At 42.5% G+C, this 17,828-nt stretch overlaps 1 protein-coding gene across 1 annotated transcript in view; it reads right to left on the bottom strand.

Moving 5' to 3' along the window:
* Window positions 1–17,828, bottom strand: part of LMBRD1 (LMBR1 domain containing 1) — a 137,550-nt gene that overhangs the window by 108,992 nt on the left and 10,730 nt on the right. Inside the window, exon 3 of the mRNA XM_061427129.1 lies at window positions 2,655–2,715. Coding sequence (XP_061283113.1) covers window positions 2,655–2,715 — 61 coding nt within the window. The remainder of the gene's footprint in view (window positions 1–2,654; window positions 2,716–17,828) is intronic.

The raw sequence follows: 17,828 nt of genomic DNA on the forward strand, positions 1-17,828 counted from the left end.
CATAATGACAACAACCATTAATATTATTAAATTAAATCCTCTTGCTTCGATTCCACAGTCATCAGGAAATCTTTTTTCTTTCATAATTTGGCTTCTCATGCAAAATTCTTTCCTAGATCAGTGACTCTCCTATCCCAAAGTAGTCTCTCACTACAATCCAAATTATACAGAGAATCAAACCCTAAATCCCTAAGTCATCTTGTTTATAAAGATTAATTTTTCCCCATGCATTTAAAACAGCACTAGAGACACATTATCCTTAGGAGGATTAAGAAAAATTATCACAAATCATTTTCTGTAGACTTAATTCTCTCTATAAAACAAACTGGAAAGATTGCCGAATTAACACTCCAGTGTAGAAGTCTTTGTACCCTTGACTATGATGGATCAACACAGTAGCCTCTAGGTTCAATGATAAGATAGGGTTCATAAACCTGGACTACACCTAGATAAAATCGGGCTGATCTTGTCACATTTTGCAGCACAAATGCACTTTAGTGTTACAAAGAGACAGGCCCCACCCACAGAACTGTTTTGATGAGGGGATTTATATCCTGTCAAACTAGAATCAAGATTGCCAGGAGAAATCTCAACAACCTCTGATATTCAGATGACTGGCAACCCACTCCAGTATTCTTGCCTAGAGAATCCCAGGGATAGAGGAGTCCGGTGGGCTGCCGTCTATGAGGTCGCACAGAGTTGGACACGACTGAAGCGACTTAGCAGCAGCAGCACCCTTATGACAGAAAGCAAAGAGGAACTAAAAAGCCTCTTGATGAAGGTGAAAGAGGAGAGTGAAAAAAGCTGGCTTAAAACTCAATATTCAGAAAACTAAGATCATGTCATCCAGTCCCATTACTTCCTGGCAAACAGATGGGGAAACAATGGAAACAGTGGCTGACTTTATTTTCTTGGGCTCCAAAATCACTGCAGATGGTGACTGCAGCCATGAAATTAAAAGATGCTTGCTCCTTGAAAGAAAAGCCATGACAAACATAGACTATGTATTAAAAAACAGAGATATTACTTTGCTGACAAAGGTCCATATAGTCAAAGTTTTTCCAGTAGTCATGTATGGACATGAGAGTTGGACCATAAAGAAGACTGAAAGCCGAAAAATCGACGCTTTAGAATTTCGGTGCTAGAGAAGACTCTTGAGAGTCCCTTGGACTTAAAGGAGATCAAACCAGTCCATCCTAAAGGAAATCAACCCTGAATATTCACTAGAAGGACTGATGCTGGAGCTGAAACTCCAATAGTACTTTGGCCACCTGATGAGAAGAACTGACTCACTGAAAAAGACCCTGATGCTGGGAAAGACTGAAGGCAGGAGGAGAAGGGGACGAGAGGATGACATGGTTGGATGGCATCACCAACTCAATGGACATGAGTTTGAATAACTCTGGGAGATGGTGAAGGACAGGGAAACCTGGCGTGCTGCAGTCCATGGGGTCGCAAAGAGTCAGACACAACTGAATGACTGAACATGCATGCAGTAAATTTGTAAGGAAAAGCAATAGTCTGCTTAATATACCAGCATTTCAAAAGTGTTCACTTACTAGGTCAAATATGAATTTTATGATACACACTTAATGTATTCATAAGAAATAATGAATTCTTTATTAAAACACCACAAAAATATTTCTAAAATCTATACCAAAGAAATAGAATTTCATAGGTCCTGCAGATTTTAGATAGGTAAAGGACAAAGTTAGAGCCAAGGCAGCTAAATTAAGATCCAACGACATCCTTGAAAAACTCATCCTATCAACAGAAACTTCTACAGATGTTTTTTCAGTATTCTATAAAAATTTTTTTCAACCTCTTGACTCACTGCTGACCGAAAAAAAAAGACATCCCTTTTCTAATTCAGCACTTAAACATTTTTAAAAAGCACATTTATATGTTTTCAAAGAAAAAACTTGGGAAACATTTAAGTGGTTATTATAAATAGGTTCCCTAATCCAACACTACGGAAGGAAGAGAGGAAGCAAAGGAGGAAGGGCCCAGGTCACCATGCTGTGCTGTGCTTAGTCACTCAGTTGCATGGGACTCTTTGTGACCCCATGGACTGCAGCCTGCCAGGCTCCTCTATCCATGAGGATCCTCCAGTCAAGAATACTGGAGTGGGCAGCTGAAATCCCTTCTCCAGGGGATCTTCCTGACCAAGAAATCGGACTGGGGTCCCCTTCATCGCAGGTGGATTCTTAACCAGCTGAGCTACTAGGGAAGCCTCCAAGCCCCCATGACTCCCAGATTAATAGGCTCTGTAGAGTATAGAAAAGGTGATGCTGCAAACTCCCAGACAGTATACTCTACTACTGCAATACTTAGAAGAAATTTCTGGAACACAGATACTCAAAATCCACACTTCAAGTGGGAAAGTGTAAGGAAGGTGAGCAAACAATGGTATCAGAGGCAGAGAGCTGAGACTTAACATGACTAAACGTCTACAGAGAAGGGCAGCAGGTGAATCTTAATGAAGCAAAGTATCTTACAGAAGCTTCAAGATGACAAGGTGAATTCTATACTACTTATTTCTGGTGCTGAAACACTCATCTCAAGTGCAATCTCAAAATTTAAAGTTTATATGTAGCTTTATTCTACACTTTAGTGACCAGCCCAGACAGGAAATGAAATGGAAATTTACTCACTATAGTAACCATACAGTACAGTGTCCTCGATCTGTCTGCTGACGTTCGCGTTGGCCCAGTCCTAGGACAAAAAGGAAACAACAGAAACATTAATGAAACATCTAATTGCTTAACAGTTATACTTAAGTCTTAATATGATCGAGTATCACTTTAAAATGTATTATTGACACCGACAGGTATGGTCTGTGCCTTCAAGAAGTGAGCGACAGATGAGTAAAAAGACAACTGCATTAGCAGGTAAATGTGAGCAAGCGTGAGCAGGTGGTTCTGAGGAAGTTCATGGGATGGAAGTCGACTGACTGTCAGAGGTGGCTTCCCAGGGCAACTAAACAGGGTCTGAAAAACACAACGGTAAGGAGGGAAGACGGTGAAGGCACATACACGGAGAGTCTGAAAAGCCTGCAAAGAAGCAAAATACAGACTCACTAGAGCTTCTGGAAAGGGAAGGGAAAACAGGTGAGCGAGGGAGAGGAGGGGCAGGTGTGAGGGCTTCTGAGTCACTTTAAGTATGCTGGCCTCTGTCGGAGGGCAAGGGGAAGCAGAGGCACACTGCTATACAGAGTGACAGGTGCGAAGTGTAACTTAGAAACAAGATATTCAGCATAACATACATTTTTAAAAATACCTAAAAGAAGAGTAAACTAAACTCCTTTGCATTCAACCCAATTATTTTTTAATTAGTAATTTTAGAAAATTAATTCAAATTAATCTCAAATTTTTTAAAAACTACATTAATTAATTAGAACTGAGATAAATAGCAAGTCTTTTTGAATATCCTAATTTTATGCATATAAAAAATTAAACCTGGAGAGTCTATGTGACTTGCTATTAAGTAACAAGGTTCATTTTAGTATTCAGGTCAATTCTGTTCCATCAATACTTTAAGAATCCCACTTACAAGTCTTTTAAGGCAGAGTGGTAACATTCAATTATCCTAAAATAATTTAGGTTTTTCTTTTTTTTCCCTTTTTCACTTATAAACACCTACAACAAGGATCTATGAATTTCTAATTGAAAAATGGCTAAAAGAACGAAAGTGTGGAAAACTCAAATTTAGCACTACAGACACAAACCTTGGCATACAGTGCACAATAAAAATACTATTTCTCCAATAGCAATGAAGACTGTGAAAAACTTAAGAATAGGCTAAACTTTAAAATTATGTTACCTGAATAAAGAAACAAGTAACTACAGAATATGAAAAAGATCCAAATGAAAAGTCAGTGTTTCCACATGAAAAGGCTGTAAATACCAAATCCATGAAACCGTACACTGCCAATCAAAACCCCAACAGCAGGGACAGTGCTCTGACACGGCGGTTCTGAAAGTCATCTGAAAACAGTCAAAGAGCTAAGAAGATTTTTGTAAAAGACCAACAAGGAGGAATTTAGCCAATTACTAAACCTTATTAATAAACCATGAAAATCTATTATTAATATCATAGTGACCTTCCATTTACCTAAATGGCAAGATTTAAAACATTAAAAATATCCAGCAATGGCAAACGTGGAGGAAAAGCCATCTACACACAGTAATTAGTAAGAAACAGTCCATGATATAGATCATTTTTGCTGGAATCTGTCCTAAAAAGATTCACACAAATCAGGACAGATATGATGCACAGGGATGTTTTGAGACAAGTAGTCCTGCCCACTTAACAACCTCAAGACCTCCGGAGGGATGCCTGGCAGCTTGCAAGCCCAGGCCCCGCACCGCCCACCACCCCACCCCCCCACCCACAGCAGGTGGGCTGTCCTCCCCTCAGTCACTCAGGGGACCAAGGTGCCCAGGGGCATGGGGTGCCCAGCCCCTGCGGTGTCCCGGGCCCGCAGACAGCGGGTATTCCAGCTCATGTTGGGGGGACCCACATCCACGGTGTTGATCTACCTGAGGCTTATCTTCCGCCTGCCCCGCAGGCAGAGGTGCCTCTGCTGAAGCACCCACACTATGGGAAAGCTCACCACTTCACAGAATGGGAAGCACGTAAGAGCGTGTGGACCTGTTGACCTTATTCCCATAAATTACAGCCTCCACCAATCAATGGTGATTGATCTTTCTTCACCCAACAATATTCAGGGTGGTCCAATGGTTAAGAATCTGCTTTGCCATGCAGGGGACAAGGGTTCAATCCCTGATCAGGGAACTAAGATCCGACATGCCTCCACGCAAGTTAGGCCATGCGCCACAACTAGAAAGTCTGTGCACCCCAACAAAAAGATCAATAAACAATAGGATAATGTTGTTTAAAATGCTAAAACACAATAAGAAACCACAAAAAATGAGAGAATCTAATCACCTGAGGAGAAACAATAAAATGTATTATTGTACCTTTATAATGTGGAATACCATATGGACATTAAAATCTCTAAAATGTATATAAACTGGTATATATGGATATCCATGAACTATTTCTGAATGGGGCTAAACAGAACAAGTTGCAATCAATAAGACTCACAATCTTTGACTAAAAAATGTAATCAAAGAAACACCAAATATATACTACAGAAAAATAAAAATAAAGTTAAGCAGTGCTCACTGCACAAGACTGGAAAAAGCACTGTGGTAAATTCTAACCAATGACGAGAAATTTTTTCTTCAGGTATCCAAATGAATGCACACAACCAAAACTTCAGCTCCCCAAAGCTGTGTTTCTTAAGTGATTATTTATATATCAAAACAAATTTTTAAAGATTTTTGAAGCTTGACAATTTTTTGAAACAGAGGATAATTACAGCTATTCCTCTGCAAGATTCCAACCAAGTTAAACTTAAAAACTGAAGAAAACAATAACCTCAGAAGAAGACATAAGTAGAAAGACTGGAGGTAATTTAAAATCAATGGGCTTCCCTGGTAAAGAATCTGCCTGCTAATGCAGGAGATGCAGGTTGGATCCTTGGGTTGGGAAGATCCCCTGAAGAAGGAAATGGCAACTACTCCAGTATTGTTACCTGGGAAATCCCATGGATGGAGGGGCCTGGTGGGCTACAGTCCATGGGGTGGTAAGAGTCAGACACAACCTAGCACTAAACAACGATTTAAACTCAAAGGTTCACTGACATTTAGTGTCTTTTACCCTCAAGGGTTCTTTCCTTTAACCAAATCTTGCAGCAGTTAGAGAATATTACTGTTACTATTTTAAAGCAAAAATATGTGTAAAATATACAACATCACTCAAGTATTATTTGTATATTTGGCTTTTATATACAATCTTGCCTCCAAGGTATCCGATTCACTGTCAAAAGAGCTCCATTTATGAAACTTCTACATTTTGAAAATTGCTTAGTTATGCCCTTGACACATTTTACAAACTTCTGCCTCCCAAAGTAGAGACCAAAAAAAAAAAACTTCAGAAGACCCAAAGGAATGTGAGAGAAAACAAGAACTAATACTAAGTAGAGAATATACAAGAACATTTTAGAGAAAAAAGGAAAAGGAGATACAGTCCATGAAGCGGAAAGGTATTGATTTGTATACATAAAGCTCCTTTTCCATCCTTCCAGGAGACCTTTTAAAATGCTCAGTCCAACCCAAAGCTACACTTAAGTACCCTTAACTTTACCAGATAACCTCCCTTTAGACCTGTGGCTCTCACTCATGGATGACTCTCCCCAAGAGGACATCTGCCAGTGTCTTGGAGACAGTGGGGCTGGGGAGGGGGCTGGGAAGGGACAGCATGCTACTGGCATCTGAAGGTGGAGGTTAGGCTCTGCTAAACGGCTGCAACACACAGGACCACCCCTTACAGGAATGAAGCACTCAGCACAGAAGCCGATGCTTAAGAAACCCAGACTTGAAGTTCTCTAAAATAATCTGAGGACCAAAAACAAGAGCTACTCAGTTCAGTCCCAAATGGAGACCCCGTTCCACCTGTACTCAGATGCTAGCGCTTCCTTCTGCTGAGTGCCCATTCTATTTACAGCCAAGCCTTTCACGCTGAGGCCAACAACCCTCTGCTTCTGCAAGGACACAACACCGGGCCTGCAACGATACTCTCCCCTGACAAACACCTCTCCCACTCTACTGAATCCTACAGTGTATGCACTCCAGTAGTTTCCATCAAATACCACAGTCACCACAAATAAAAACACCCCTCCCTCAACCCACCTCCTACTCCCCTGGAGGACGGAGCTTCCTGAAAAGCTGCCAGCATCCCATCACTACTCCCCCACCTTCCTGCCCACACTTAGCTCACTCCCACCTGACCACCCACTGCTCTGCAGAGATTACTCTTCACCAAAAGCGAGGGGTCACTCCCCTGCCACTCTCCCTCCACTTCTCAGCATTGCTCTTGAAGCACATCTGCTGAGAAGCGCCCCTCTTCCATTTTCCTTCCCCCTACCAGGCTGCAGCCCCGCCCCGTAAGTGGCCTCCACATAATAATACAGCTCTGCCATCCCTGGCCCGGCCCTGGTGTCAAGCCTTCTCTGACCACTCACTCTCCCCAGCTACAGGTCTGTCCACAGCTCTAAATACCATCCACAGGCTGATGACTTCCAGACACCACGAAGGTTTCCCTGGAGCTTAACTCGCCACTTGACTGCACCACCTAAACATATATGACAGGCACTTGGAAGGTAACCTGTCCAGAATGCAGCTCTTTTTCTAACATCCCCTCAGCAGAGACATTACTTTGCCAACAAAGGTCCGTCTAGGCAAGGCTATGCTTTTTCCAGTAGTCATGTATGGATGTGAGAGTTGGACCATAAAGAAAGCTGGGCACCAAAGAATTGATGCTTTTGAACTGTGGTGTTGGAGAAGACTCTTGAGAATCGCTTGGACAGCAAGGAGATCCAACCAGCCCATCCCAAAGGAAATCAGTCCTGACTATTCATTGGAAGGACTGATGCTGAAGCTGAAACTCCAATACTTTGGCCACCTGATGCAAAGAACTGACTCATTAGAAAAGACCCTGATGCTGGGAAAGATTGAAGGCAGGAGGAGTAGGGGACGGCAGAGGATGAGATGGTTGGATGGCATCACTGACTCGATGGACAAGAGTTTGAGCAAGCTCCAGGATTTGTTGATGGACAGGAAGGCCTGGTATATTGCTGTCCTTGGTATTGCAAGGAGTTGGACACGACCGAGCAACTGAACTGAACTCACTTGCCCACGTGCACACACAGGACTTATTATTCCCCAGGCATCCCTATTGCTCTAAAGTGTCCTAGGCATCACTGCTTCAGTTTTCTTTTTCCTTCAACCCCATATCTAATCCATCAGCAAGGCCACACAGTCTACCTCCAAAATACATGCCGACTTTAATCACTTTTCTTCACCAACACCACTCTAATCCCAAGTCAACTTTATTTTTTAAAACCTTAACTTCCCACTGCACTGAGAAGAAAATCTAAACCCATAGACATGACCTAAAGGGAAAAACACTGGGTCCCCACCTTCCTCTTGACCTCAGCTGGTACCACAGCACAACCCAACGCCATCCTGCAGTCCAGCAGACCAGATGCATGTCTCCCCGAGGGCCGCTGTCCTGCTTCGGCGTCTCTGTGAAGGCTGCTTCACTCGGGTCTCACCTTAAGGACCCTCTGCAGCAGTCTGGCCTTCCCCCTCCCACCTCAACACCCACCGCTGAGCGGACGCTCACATTGGTCTGCTCTGCGTCCTCACAGAACTGAGCACTAGGAAGCGAGCTGGTCTGGCCTCAGAGAACGTAGGCGGCCTGAGAGCGGTGGACTCACTGGTTTTCAGCATCTGTCTCTAGCGCCTACAACTGTCAGGTCTGTATTACATACTTAGCAAATACTAAGTGCATGAATACATTTAAGGTGTAGTAAGAACACAAAGTTCTAAGGTCCAATTATCTGCATCTGAGAGGAGGAATGAGGCAATAGGACAGCGTTCAACCCAAACACCTGATAATCTCAGGCCATAAAGAGATTAATCACTGATGGACGGAAGGAAGAAATGAATATTTTAGCTACCAAAACAAGTATTTTTATATTAACTAATTAAAATTAGTTATTAACTAATTTTAATTAGTTAATATAATTAGTTAACACATCTTAACTAATTTTATACACTGTATAAAATAAAGAATAGTTGTTCATGTTAATGGCTATTTCTGATTTTTTTTTTTATTAGTACACTTTAGCTCAGTGGTAAAAAATCTGCCTGCAATGCAGGAAACACAGGAGATGTGGGTTTGATCCCTGGGTCAGGAAGGAAGAGGAGGAAATGGCAACCCACTCCAGTATTCTTGCCTGGAGAAGTCCATGCACAGAGGAACCTGGAGGGCCAAGTCCATGAGGTCACAGAGAGTCAGACGTGACTGAGCATGCACAATTTGTATGTTTCATGAGCCAAAGTTATTGGCCAACTACACAAGGCACTGACTGTAATAGAACACTTTCAGCCATTCTTTACAGTTTTTTTTTTTTTTTTAATCTGTGAAGTTAATTATTACACAGAAAAACTAGAAACAATGAAATTATCTGGCAAAAAACATTCATAGTGCCAGGAGCTGAAAAAGAGGTCAATGGAAATATTTCAGACCTTATCACAATATACCCTTGACCAAAGGAAGGCAGAAATAAGTAGGAAGGTAAAGTAGACAAAACAGAGAACGTATAGTTGACTGCCTGCCTGGTGTCCTCAGCTCCTAAGCCCAATGTCAGCAGGCCTTGAAATCTCGAGTTTCCAAACAACTGTACCTAATAAGCAGGTTCCTAATCAGTTTAGAGGCGTCAACATCCGAGGTGGAAACTGAGAAACTCAGATGACAGACATATTCATTTAGGAATAAGCAATGCACTTTGTAAAACTTAGGCCACAACATAATTCATCATGGAAAACAACAACCTGCACATTTTAATAAGGACGAAAGAGATTAAAAATGCCATGGCACACTTCTACCCTGAGACACCTAAATTCACAGCTCCGGCAGGAAGTCTGAAACTAGTTCTTAAATACTAATGTTTAAATACTCTTGTCTTTTACTAAGCATCTCAAGAGAATTCATTAATAATTTTCTGGAGAAAATACTCTTTACAGTTTACCAGACATAGTTCTTTGAAAGTCTCTTCAGTTCTCGTTTAACTATTAGCACAGGCCAGCTTCAAATGACAACTCTTAGGAAATTCACTAGTCCCCCAGCCAGTGCTCCAAAACAAAGAAAAGACAAAAAGGGAAACAAAGAATATTTTAAAACATCAATATATATACATCAAAGTATTGGGGAAAAACTGGTATTTTATCTAAGCTTTTGGCTGGCTAAAAATAAACATAACTAGACAGAGACAACTGCTGCTGCTGCTGCTGCTGCTAAGTCGCTTCAGTCGTGTCCGACTCTGTTCGACCCCATAGACCCCATAGACGGCAGCCCACCAGGCTCCCCCCGTCCCTGGGATTCTCCAGGCAAGAACACTGGAGTGAGTTGCCATTTCCTTCTCCAATGCATGAAAGTGAAAAGTGAAAGTGAAGTCGCTCAGTCCTGTCCGACCCTCAGCGACCCCATGGACTGCAGCCCACCAGGCTCCTCCATCCATGGGATTTTCCAGGCAAGAGTACTGGAGTGGGGTGCCATTGCCTTCTCCGGACAGAGACAACTATTAATAAGTAAATGAAAAGTAGAAACAAATGAGTCAATTCCTAGGCAGGCTGATAAGAAGTCTGGGGTCCCTGAGGAGGAGAAAGGGGTCTAGGGCTCTCAAAGTGGAAATAGGGGTCTGGAATTCTCAAGGAGGAAGAAAGGACAACTTTTTTTCCCTCTACGTTTCTTAGTCTTAGTCACATAAAACATTTTTTTTTCTTTAAGCCCAGAACTGATGATTACACAACAAACAACTCAGTTTAAACTCTGTACTAAGGATTATAGAACAACAATGTATCCTGCTTAAGGACAGTTTCTCCTTCCTAAAAACCTTCTGACTAATCCTGTTATCTTAAAATGTAAATTGTGGGAGTGGGTCTAGTAAGATCTTTACAACCTTGGACATTCTTTTGATTTACTGTAATAACCAATTAAAAACATATAGCTCCCTTGCTAACACTAGCGAGGGGGGCACTCTCATCCCCCTTCTGAGGTCTGTGTCAGAACCTTTCTCTGTCCCTTTTCATACCTTAATAAAACTCTGCTACACGAAAGCTCTTGAGTGATCAAGCCTGGTCCCTGGTCCCGAAGCTAATTCTTCTTCTTCGTAGATCATGAATCCTACACTGTTCACCATAAGCCATCACCTTGGGGGCTGGTCCAGTATCTTCAGGCCAAAGTAAGAACACTGAGAGCTGTCTCTCTGCTTTCTCAGTAAACAGGTTTTCTGCTTTACTAACTCTACGGTGTGCTTGTATGAATGGATGATACGCCCTGCATGAAGCAAGCATTGAGCCCTGCTCTGCAGTTTCACGACTGAAGGCAGCCCCCCAAAGGGGAATCTTATCAGGGGTTTATATTTATACTGACCTGCCAATGCCAAGAGACACCCAACGTCCTTGCAAGGGGAGCACCAGAAATGGGCAAAGCATGTGGACAGAACTTTCCCTTCAGAGTCACCTTTTCCTGGTGTCTTTGACCATTTCCTAAGTGTGTAGGGAATCGGAGCTACTAACAATCTGTCTGATCATAGACTTTCAAGGGACTTGTGATCCATGCTGCTACTATGTACTTTTACTTAGACCCCAAGTATGGAAGCGCCTAGCCTTGCTAGGAGCCAAAAGTTCCAAGAACACGTTTGGGAGCAAGGTGGAGCTGCAGCTCCAGAAACGTCTCGGTCTAGAGGGCACTCTCTTGGCTGCCGGCCTCAGGAGCCAGCGACCTGAAAGTGAGTCTCTGTCATGGCTGTGTCTCCTATCTACATGGAGAGAAGCCCTGCTGGTGGCCATGAGGCTTTCGAGGACACAGATGGGGAATTGCAAAATGTGGTTAGATTGGAATTACAATGGGCTTCTTTTGGTAGTGCCAGCTCTTAGCAGACCAGTGAAGGCTCTCTGATGACTTTTGTCTCAACTCCCTAGATACTCCTTTTGTGGAATCTGTGGACATGAACTGGAAGGATTAGCCCTAGTGGCTTGAGGACAAAAACCACTTTTTTCTCCCTGGCTGACCCTTTTGCTATCACATATGCTGGCGTGGTGACACTCAGGAGGGACATCTTGGTTGCTGTTTGTCCCTTTATGACTCACTGCTTCTACTGCGGTCAGCACTGTACTCAGGAATGTGCCCGGGCACACACAAGACGGAGGCTTCCCCTGGTAGTACTAGCTTGGGAAACATTCCGGGAACTACTCTGGCAAGTCAAACAAATGTCTTGGTGGTAAGAAACTGGAAATCAGTCTGGGATGCTATCAGGCCTACCTCTGGGGCACCTCCACCCCTCCTCGGTGGTACAACCGGGAGGGACAAGTAAGATGCCCGCGTTGGTAAGAGACGGACTTAAGTCCGACCAGGGAAGGAAAATTTTGGTGGAGAGTCTGTCTACACCCTCATCTAGAGCAGGAAGAGAGACTTCTGATGGGAAGAAGCCACAGCTGTGGATGCCACTTTTTTCTCTCTCACAGATGGGAGCTAACAGTTCCAGAACCACGCCTTTAACAATGTATTTTAAAAAACTGGGACAAGTTTGATACCCAGAGTTTAAAGAGACACGCCTGATCTGTGATACTGAATGGCCATAGTATCCTTTAGAAGATGGGGAAACGCTGGCCTGTTAAAAGGTCTCTCAATTACGATACTGTTTTACAACTAGACCAGTTCGGTAGAAAACAAGAGTAACAGGCAGCAGTGCCATACGTGTTGCTCTTTGTCTCTCTCGAGACATGCCAGACTTATGTCCTAACAGTGCAGACTTGGGTGTGAAACCTTCAGCTCCCTCCTGTCCTCTTATTTTGCCCCTGTATCTGGGGCTCCCGACTGAACTACACTCAAGTCTCAAGGCTGAGAATCAGGGCACCCTTCCAGGAGGGGCTGCCTCAGTCTAGGCAGAATTTCAAACAGCCCCAGTGCGGTTGAGACTATTTAGAGGGTATGTCTTAGGACTGACGCTGACTCCTGACCAGAGAGCTCAAGTTCTGGGGGAAGCTACTGCTTTTGGAGATAAATGGCTTGAACATGAGACAAGGGGGAAAAACGAACATGAAATAGCCGTCCTCCCTACTGGGAGTCAAGCAGTTCCCATAACTCTGCCAGACTGAGGCTATAACATGGATAAAGGAAGGTAGGATCAGAGTCCTTGCAAGAAGTAACCTTCAAGGACTCAAGCGAGCACACACTAAGGCTTTAAACTATGCAAAGTTGGCTGATATAGAACAGGGAAAGAAGGAAACTCCTAGTAATTCCTAGATAGAGTATGGGAGGCGCTCCACAAGTTTACTGACATTGATCCTGAAAGTGCAGAGGGAGGAATGATCTTAAAAGATTTATCACTCATTCAGCTCCAGATATCCACCATAAGTTACAAAAACAGGCATTTGGACCAAATCAGTCTTTAAAAATTTTAAACTGTTGCAGCTGGCTCAGACGGTATATTATGGTAGAGAATATGAGGAAAATACGAGCAAAAAAAAGACCAGGGAAAGACCAAAGCCCCAGCATGACTGTTAGACCTGCTCTCAAACAGCCTGAGAAGAATGCCCAGAGGGATCCAGGTGAAAAGGGATGGGCTTGCTATTACTAGGGAAAGGAGGGGCACCTCAAGCAGGACTGCCCTCAGGCCTCTAAGCCACCCCAGCTCCATGTCCGGTCTGTCTGCAAGGGACCACACTGGAGGAGAGACTGCCCCAGAGGCACAGGTTTCAGGGGTCAGACTCTCAAGATAATCCGGACTGAAGGTGCCCGGGGGTCCCCACACAAGCTCCCGTCCTAATTACACCTGAGGAACCCCAGGTATTAATAACTGTGGGGGCCAACCCATCGACCTCTTTTGGACACTGGGGCAACTTTCTGCTCACTGAAGCCCCTGGTCCACTTTCCTCCTGATCCACTACCATAATGGGGCTGTCTGGACGAGCCAAACGCTATTATTTCAGTCATCCTTTAAGCTGCAACTGGGGCTCTGCTATTTTCTCACACGTTTCTGACCGTGCCAGAGCTCCTCCCACCCCTTCTGGGGAGGGATATACTGAACAAGGTCCAGGCCTCTGTTTTCATGAATATGGAGCCTGCTCTTATAACTGAAGAAAATGTAAATGCTAAAGTGTGGGCTGATGTAAAAACTGTAGGTCAAGCACAAAATGCTATTCCTGTCGCTATCAAACTCAAAGACCCTCACCTACTTCCACATCATAAGCAGTATCCATTAAAACCTGAGGTTAAGGAAGGGTTAAAACCCATCACTGAAAATTTAGAGGAACAAGGACTATTAATCCCCTGTAACAGTCCATGCAGCACTCCTATTTTGGGTGTAAAAAGAAGTCAAACGATAACTGGAGACTTGTTCAAGATATACAAATAGTAAGTGCCTAATCCTGATACTTCACTGTCTGAAATTTCTGACTGAACCAAATATTTTTCAGTCATTGATTTGAAGTTTGCTTTCTAGAATTGAATCTATACTAAATCATCCTCTACCATGACTTTAAGATGATTGAGAGGATTCCTGGGCATTATAGGCTATTGCCTCATTTGGATTCTGGGTTATGGGGAACTTGCCCAGCCTTTATATACACTTACAACTGAGACTCAGCAGACCCAAACCAACAAGCTGGTTTGGTCCCCAGAGACTCAAAGGGCTTTTAAGGCTCTTCAAACTGCTCTCTCGCAGGCTCCCGCTTTGAGTTTGCCCACAGAATCTGAGTTTAGTTTGTTTGTTACTGAAAAAAGGCTATGGCCACATTGCTTAAGGGTAATTGCTACTACTGTTTTGCTAATGCCTAAAGCTCCTAAGTTTATTAATGGGCAAAATCTTAATGTACTGACTTCTCATGATGTAAGTGGGATCTTAGACTCTAAAGTTCAGAGCAACAATGGCTCCATCTTTAAAGCTGCTGTAACTCAAGGAGTGTCGAAAGCTCTAGGAATAGAGCATCACTTACACTGTTCCTGGAGACCCCAATCTTCAGGAAAGGTTGAAAAGACTAATGACGTTATTAAGAGGCATCTTGGTAAGCTAACTCAGGAAACACAAGATAGTTGGTTTAGTTTTACCCATACCTTTAATAATGAGGGTATGAACTGCCCCCCAAAAATGGGATTACCTCAATGACAGACTGGTTTTGCACACAGATATTGTCATAGATACTAAAGCCTTAGAACTAACTATGTGACTCAGCTTTCAGCCTTTTCAACAGACATTACTGGGAGGTTAACTCCTGACCCAGCCTTTGAGTCAAACAAGCCGGTGTTTGAGCCAAGAACGGACATGAGTCTGAGAATCAACGTGGGCTTGCTTCTGCTGACTCCAGAAGTCCTGAGTCTGCCATTTGACCCTTAAGACAACGCCTTCCTGTCCTGGGCTCGATCCTACACTGCATTCCATAATACTGGAATCAAAACTGCTGGGTCTGTGGAGCGTTCCCCCTTCTCATCAATTAAAGACTTCCCAGAGTAGGTTTCTTCACTTCAAGGAAAAGACTTTTTTCAACTCTGTGATGACATCCAGCAATCCTAAGATGGACTGGTGTAACATATTGTACCTTAACTATGGACATAATGTAACTTTTAATTTTGATTATGTTTTAACTTGGTTTAATGACTATTTTGCCTTACATCTGTAACTGTAAAATGTGGTTTGTTTCTAACCGCCTGAAAACTTTTAAGTTACAAATGGTTGACCAGGCTCCTATGAGTGCCACAGCCTCCTCCAACTATTACTTGAGGCCCGGTCATATGAGGGTTTAGCAGATCAGAGACCCTCCATATGAGGGTTTAGCAGAATATGTCATATGAGGGTTTAGCAGATCAGAGACCCTCCATATGAGGGTTTAGCAGAATACGTTGCTTCAACAATTTAGGGACTATGCCCCTCAACAGCAGGAAGTAGTTATGCAATGAAAACAACGCCCCTTTCCCTTGGCACCATAATTCTCCTAAAAGAAAAGGAGGGAATGAACGGACAGAATTCCTAGGCAGGCTGATAAGAAGTCTGGGATCCCCGAGGAGGAGAAAGGAGTCTAGAGATCTCAAAGTGGAAACAGGGGTCTGGAATTCTCAAGAAGGAGGAAAGGACAAACATCTTTTTTTGTCTACACTCCTCAGTCACATAAAACATTTTTTTCTTTAAGCCCAAAACTGATAATTACATAAGAAACAACTCACTTTAAACTCTGTACCAAGGATTATAAAACAACAACGTATCCTGCTTGAAGACAGTTTCTCTTCCTGAAAACCTGGCTAACCTGTTATCTTAAAATGTAAGTTATAGGAGTGGGTCTAGTAAGATCTTTACCACCTTTAAACATTCTTTTTATTGTAATAACCAATTAAAAAAGTATATAACTCCCTTGCTAACACTAGCGAGGGGAGCACTCTCATCCCCCTTCTGAGGTCTGTGTCAGAAGCTTTCTCTGTCCCTTTTTATACTTTAATAAAACTCTGCTACACAAAAGCTCTTGAGTGATCAAGCCTGGTTCCTGGTCCCGAAGCTAAATCTTTGGAGATCACGAATCTAACACCGTTCACCGTAAGCTATCACAAAGGCCATACAATTGCTGAATGAATCCCTCGATAATGAAAAAGTTTTTAAAGAAGAGAGGAAAAACCTTAACATGGAATTTTTCCCTTCTAAATATTGGTGCCACATTTAGATTTTTGTTGTCGTTTAGTCACTAAGTCCTGTCTGACTCTTTATGACTCCATGAACTGCAGCACTGGCTTCCCTGTTCTTCACTCTCTCCCAGAGTTTGCTCAAACTCATGCCCACTGAGGTCAGTGATGCTGTCTAACCGTCTCATCCTCTGTCACCCCCTTCTTTTGCCTTCAATCTTTTCCAGTATCAGGGTCTTTTCCAATGAGTCGACTCTTCACATCAAGTGGCCAAAGTACTGGAGCTTCAATATCAGCATCATCAGTCCTTCTGAATGAAGATTCAGGGTTGATTTTCTTTAGGATTGACTAGTTTGATCTTGCTGTCCAAAGGACTCTCAAGAGTCTTCTCCAGCACCACAATTTGAAACTATCACTTATTTAGTGCTCAGATTTCTTCATGGTCCAACTCTCACATCTGTACATAACTACTGGAAAACCATAGCTTTGACTACAGACCTTTGTCAATAGTGATATCTCTGCGTTTTAATATGCCGTCTAGCTTTGTCCTTCCAAGGAGCAAGTGTCTTTTAATTTTATGGCTGCATTCACTGTCCAAATTGATTTTGGAGCCCAAGAAAATAAAATCTGTCACTATTTTCACTTTTTCCCCATCTATTTGCCAAGAAGTGATGGGACTGGATGCCATGATCTTAGTTTTTTGAATGTTGAGTTTTAAGCCATTTTGTTCACTTTCTTCTTTCACCCTCATAAGAGGCTCTTTAGTTCCTCTTCACTTTCTGCCATTAGAGTGTTATCATCTGCATTATCTGAGGTTGTTGATATTTCTCCTGGCCATCTTTATTCCACCTTGTGGTTCATCCAGCCCAGCATTTCACATAATGTATTCTGCATAGACGTTAAATAAGCAGGGTGACAATATACGTACAGCCTTGTCATACTCCTTTCCCAATTCTGAACCAGTCCATTGTTCCATGTCTGTTCTTAACTGTTGTTTCTTGACCTGCATGCAGGTTTCTCAGGAGACAAGTCGATTTAACAAACATAAAATAAGCACACTAACTACAGCTATACATTTTCTTCTCTAATGAAGCATTTAATAGAATAAATGTCATAAGTCTTAATGGGAAATACTTTTGTTTCTGTAGGCAGGTGAATTCCTAAAGTCTTATTTAAACAAGTATAATGTAATCTCACAAATTAAAAATAAATAAAACAAAAAACTAGTATCCAAAAAGTGATTACTAAACTTAGTATGGTCCCAGAACAACTACATGATCTAAGGGAAAGCTCATAATTTCATTAAAATACTTTAGAAATTTCCAGATGAAAATGTAATTCCACAAAATCTAAACAAACCTAATATTCTAAATTTAAAAATTAAAAAAACTCTCTGCTCAAACAATAATTATACACTGCATATAGGAAATCCCAGTAACAGCATATTCAAACCCCAGACCTGAGATGGGTTATGTCACCTCTCTGAACCTTGGCTTCCTGCCCATCTCTATGAAAACAGAGATAAC

Source organism: Bos javanicus, chromosome 9 (genome assembly GCF_032452875.1).
Source record: "Bos javanicus breed banteng chromosome 9, ARS-OSU_banteng_1.0, whole genome shotgun sequence".
In the NCBI taxonomy this organism is placed as follows: Eukaryota; Metazoa; Chordata; class Mammalia; order Artiodactyla; family Bovidae; genus Bos; species Bos javanicus.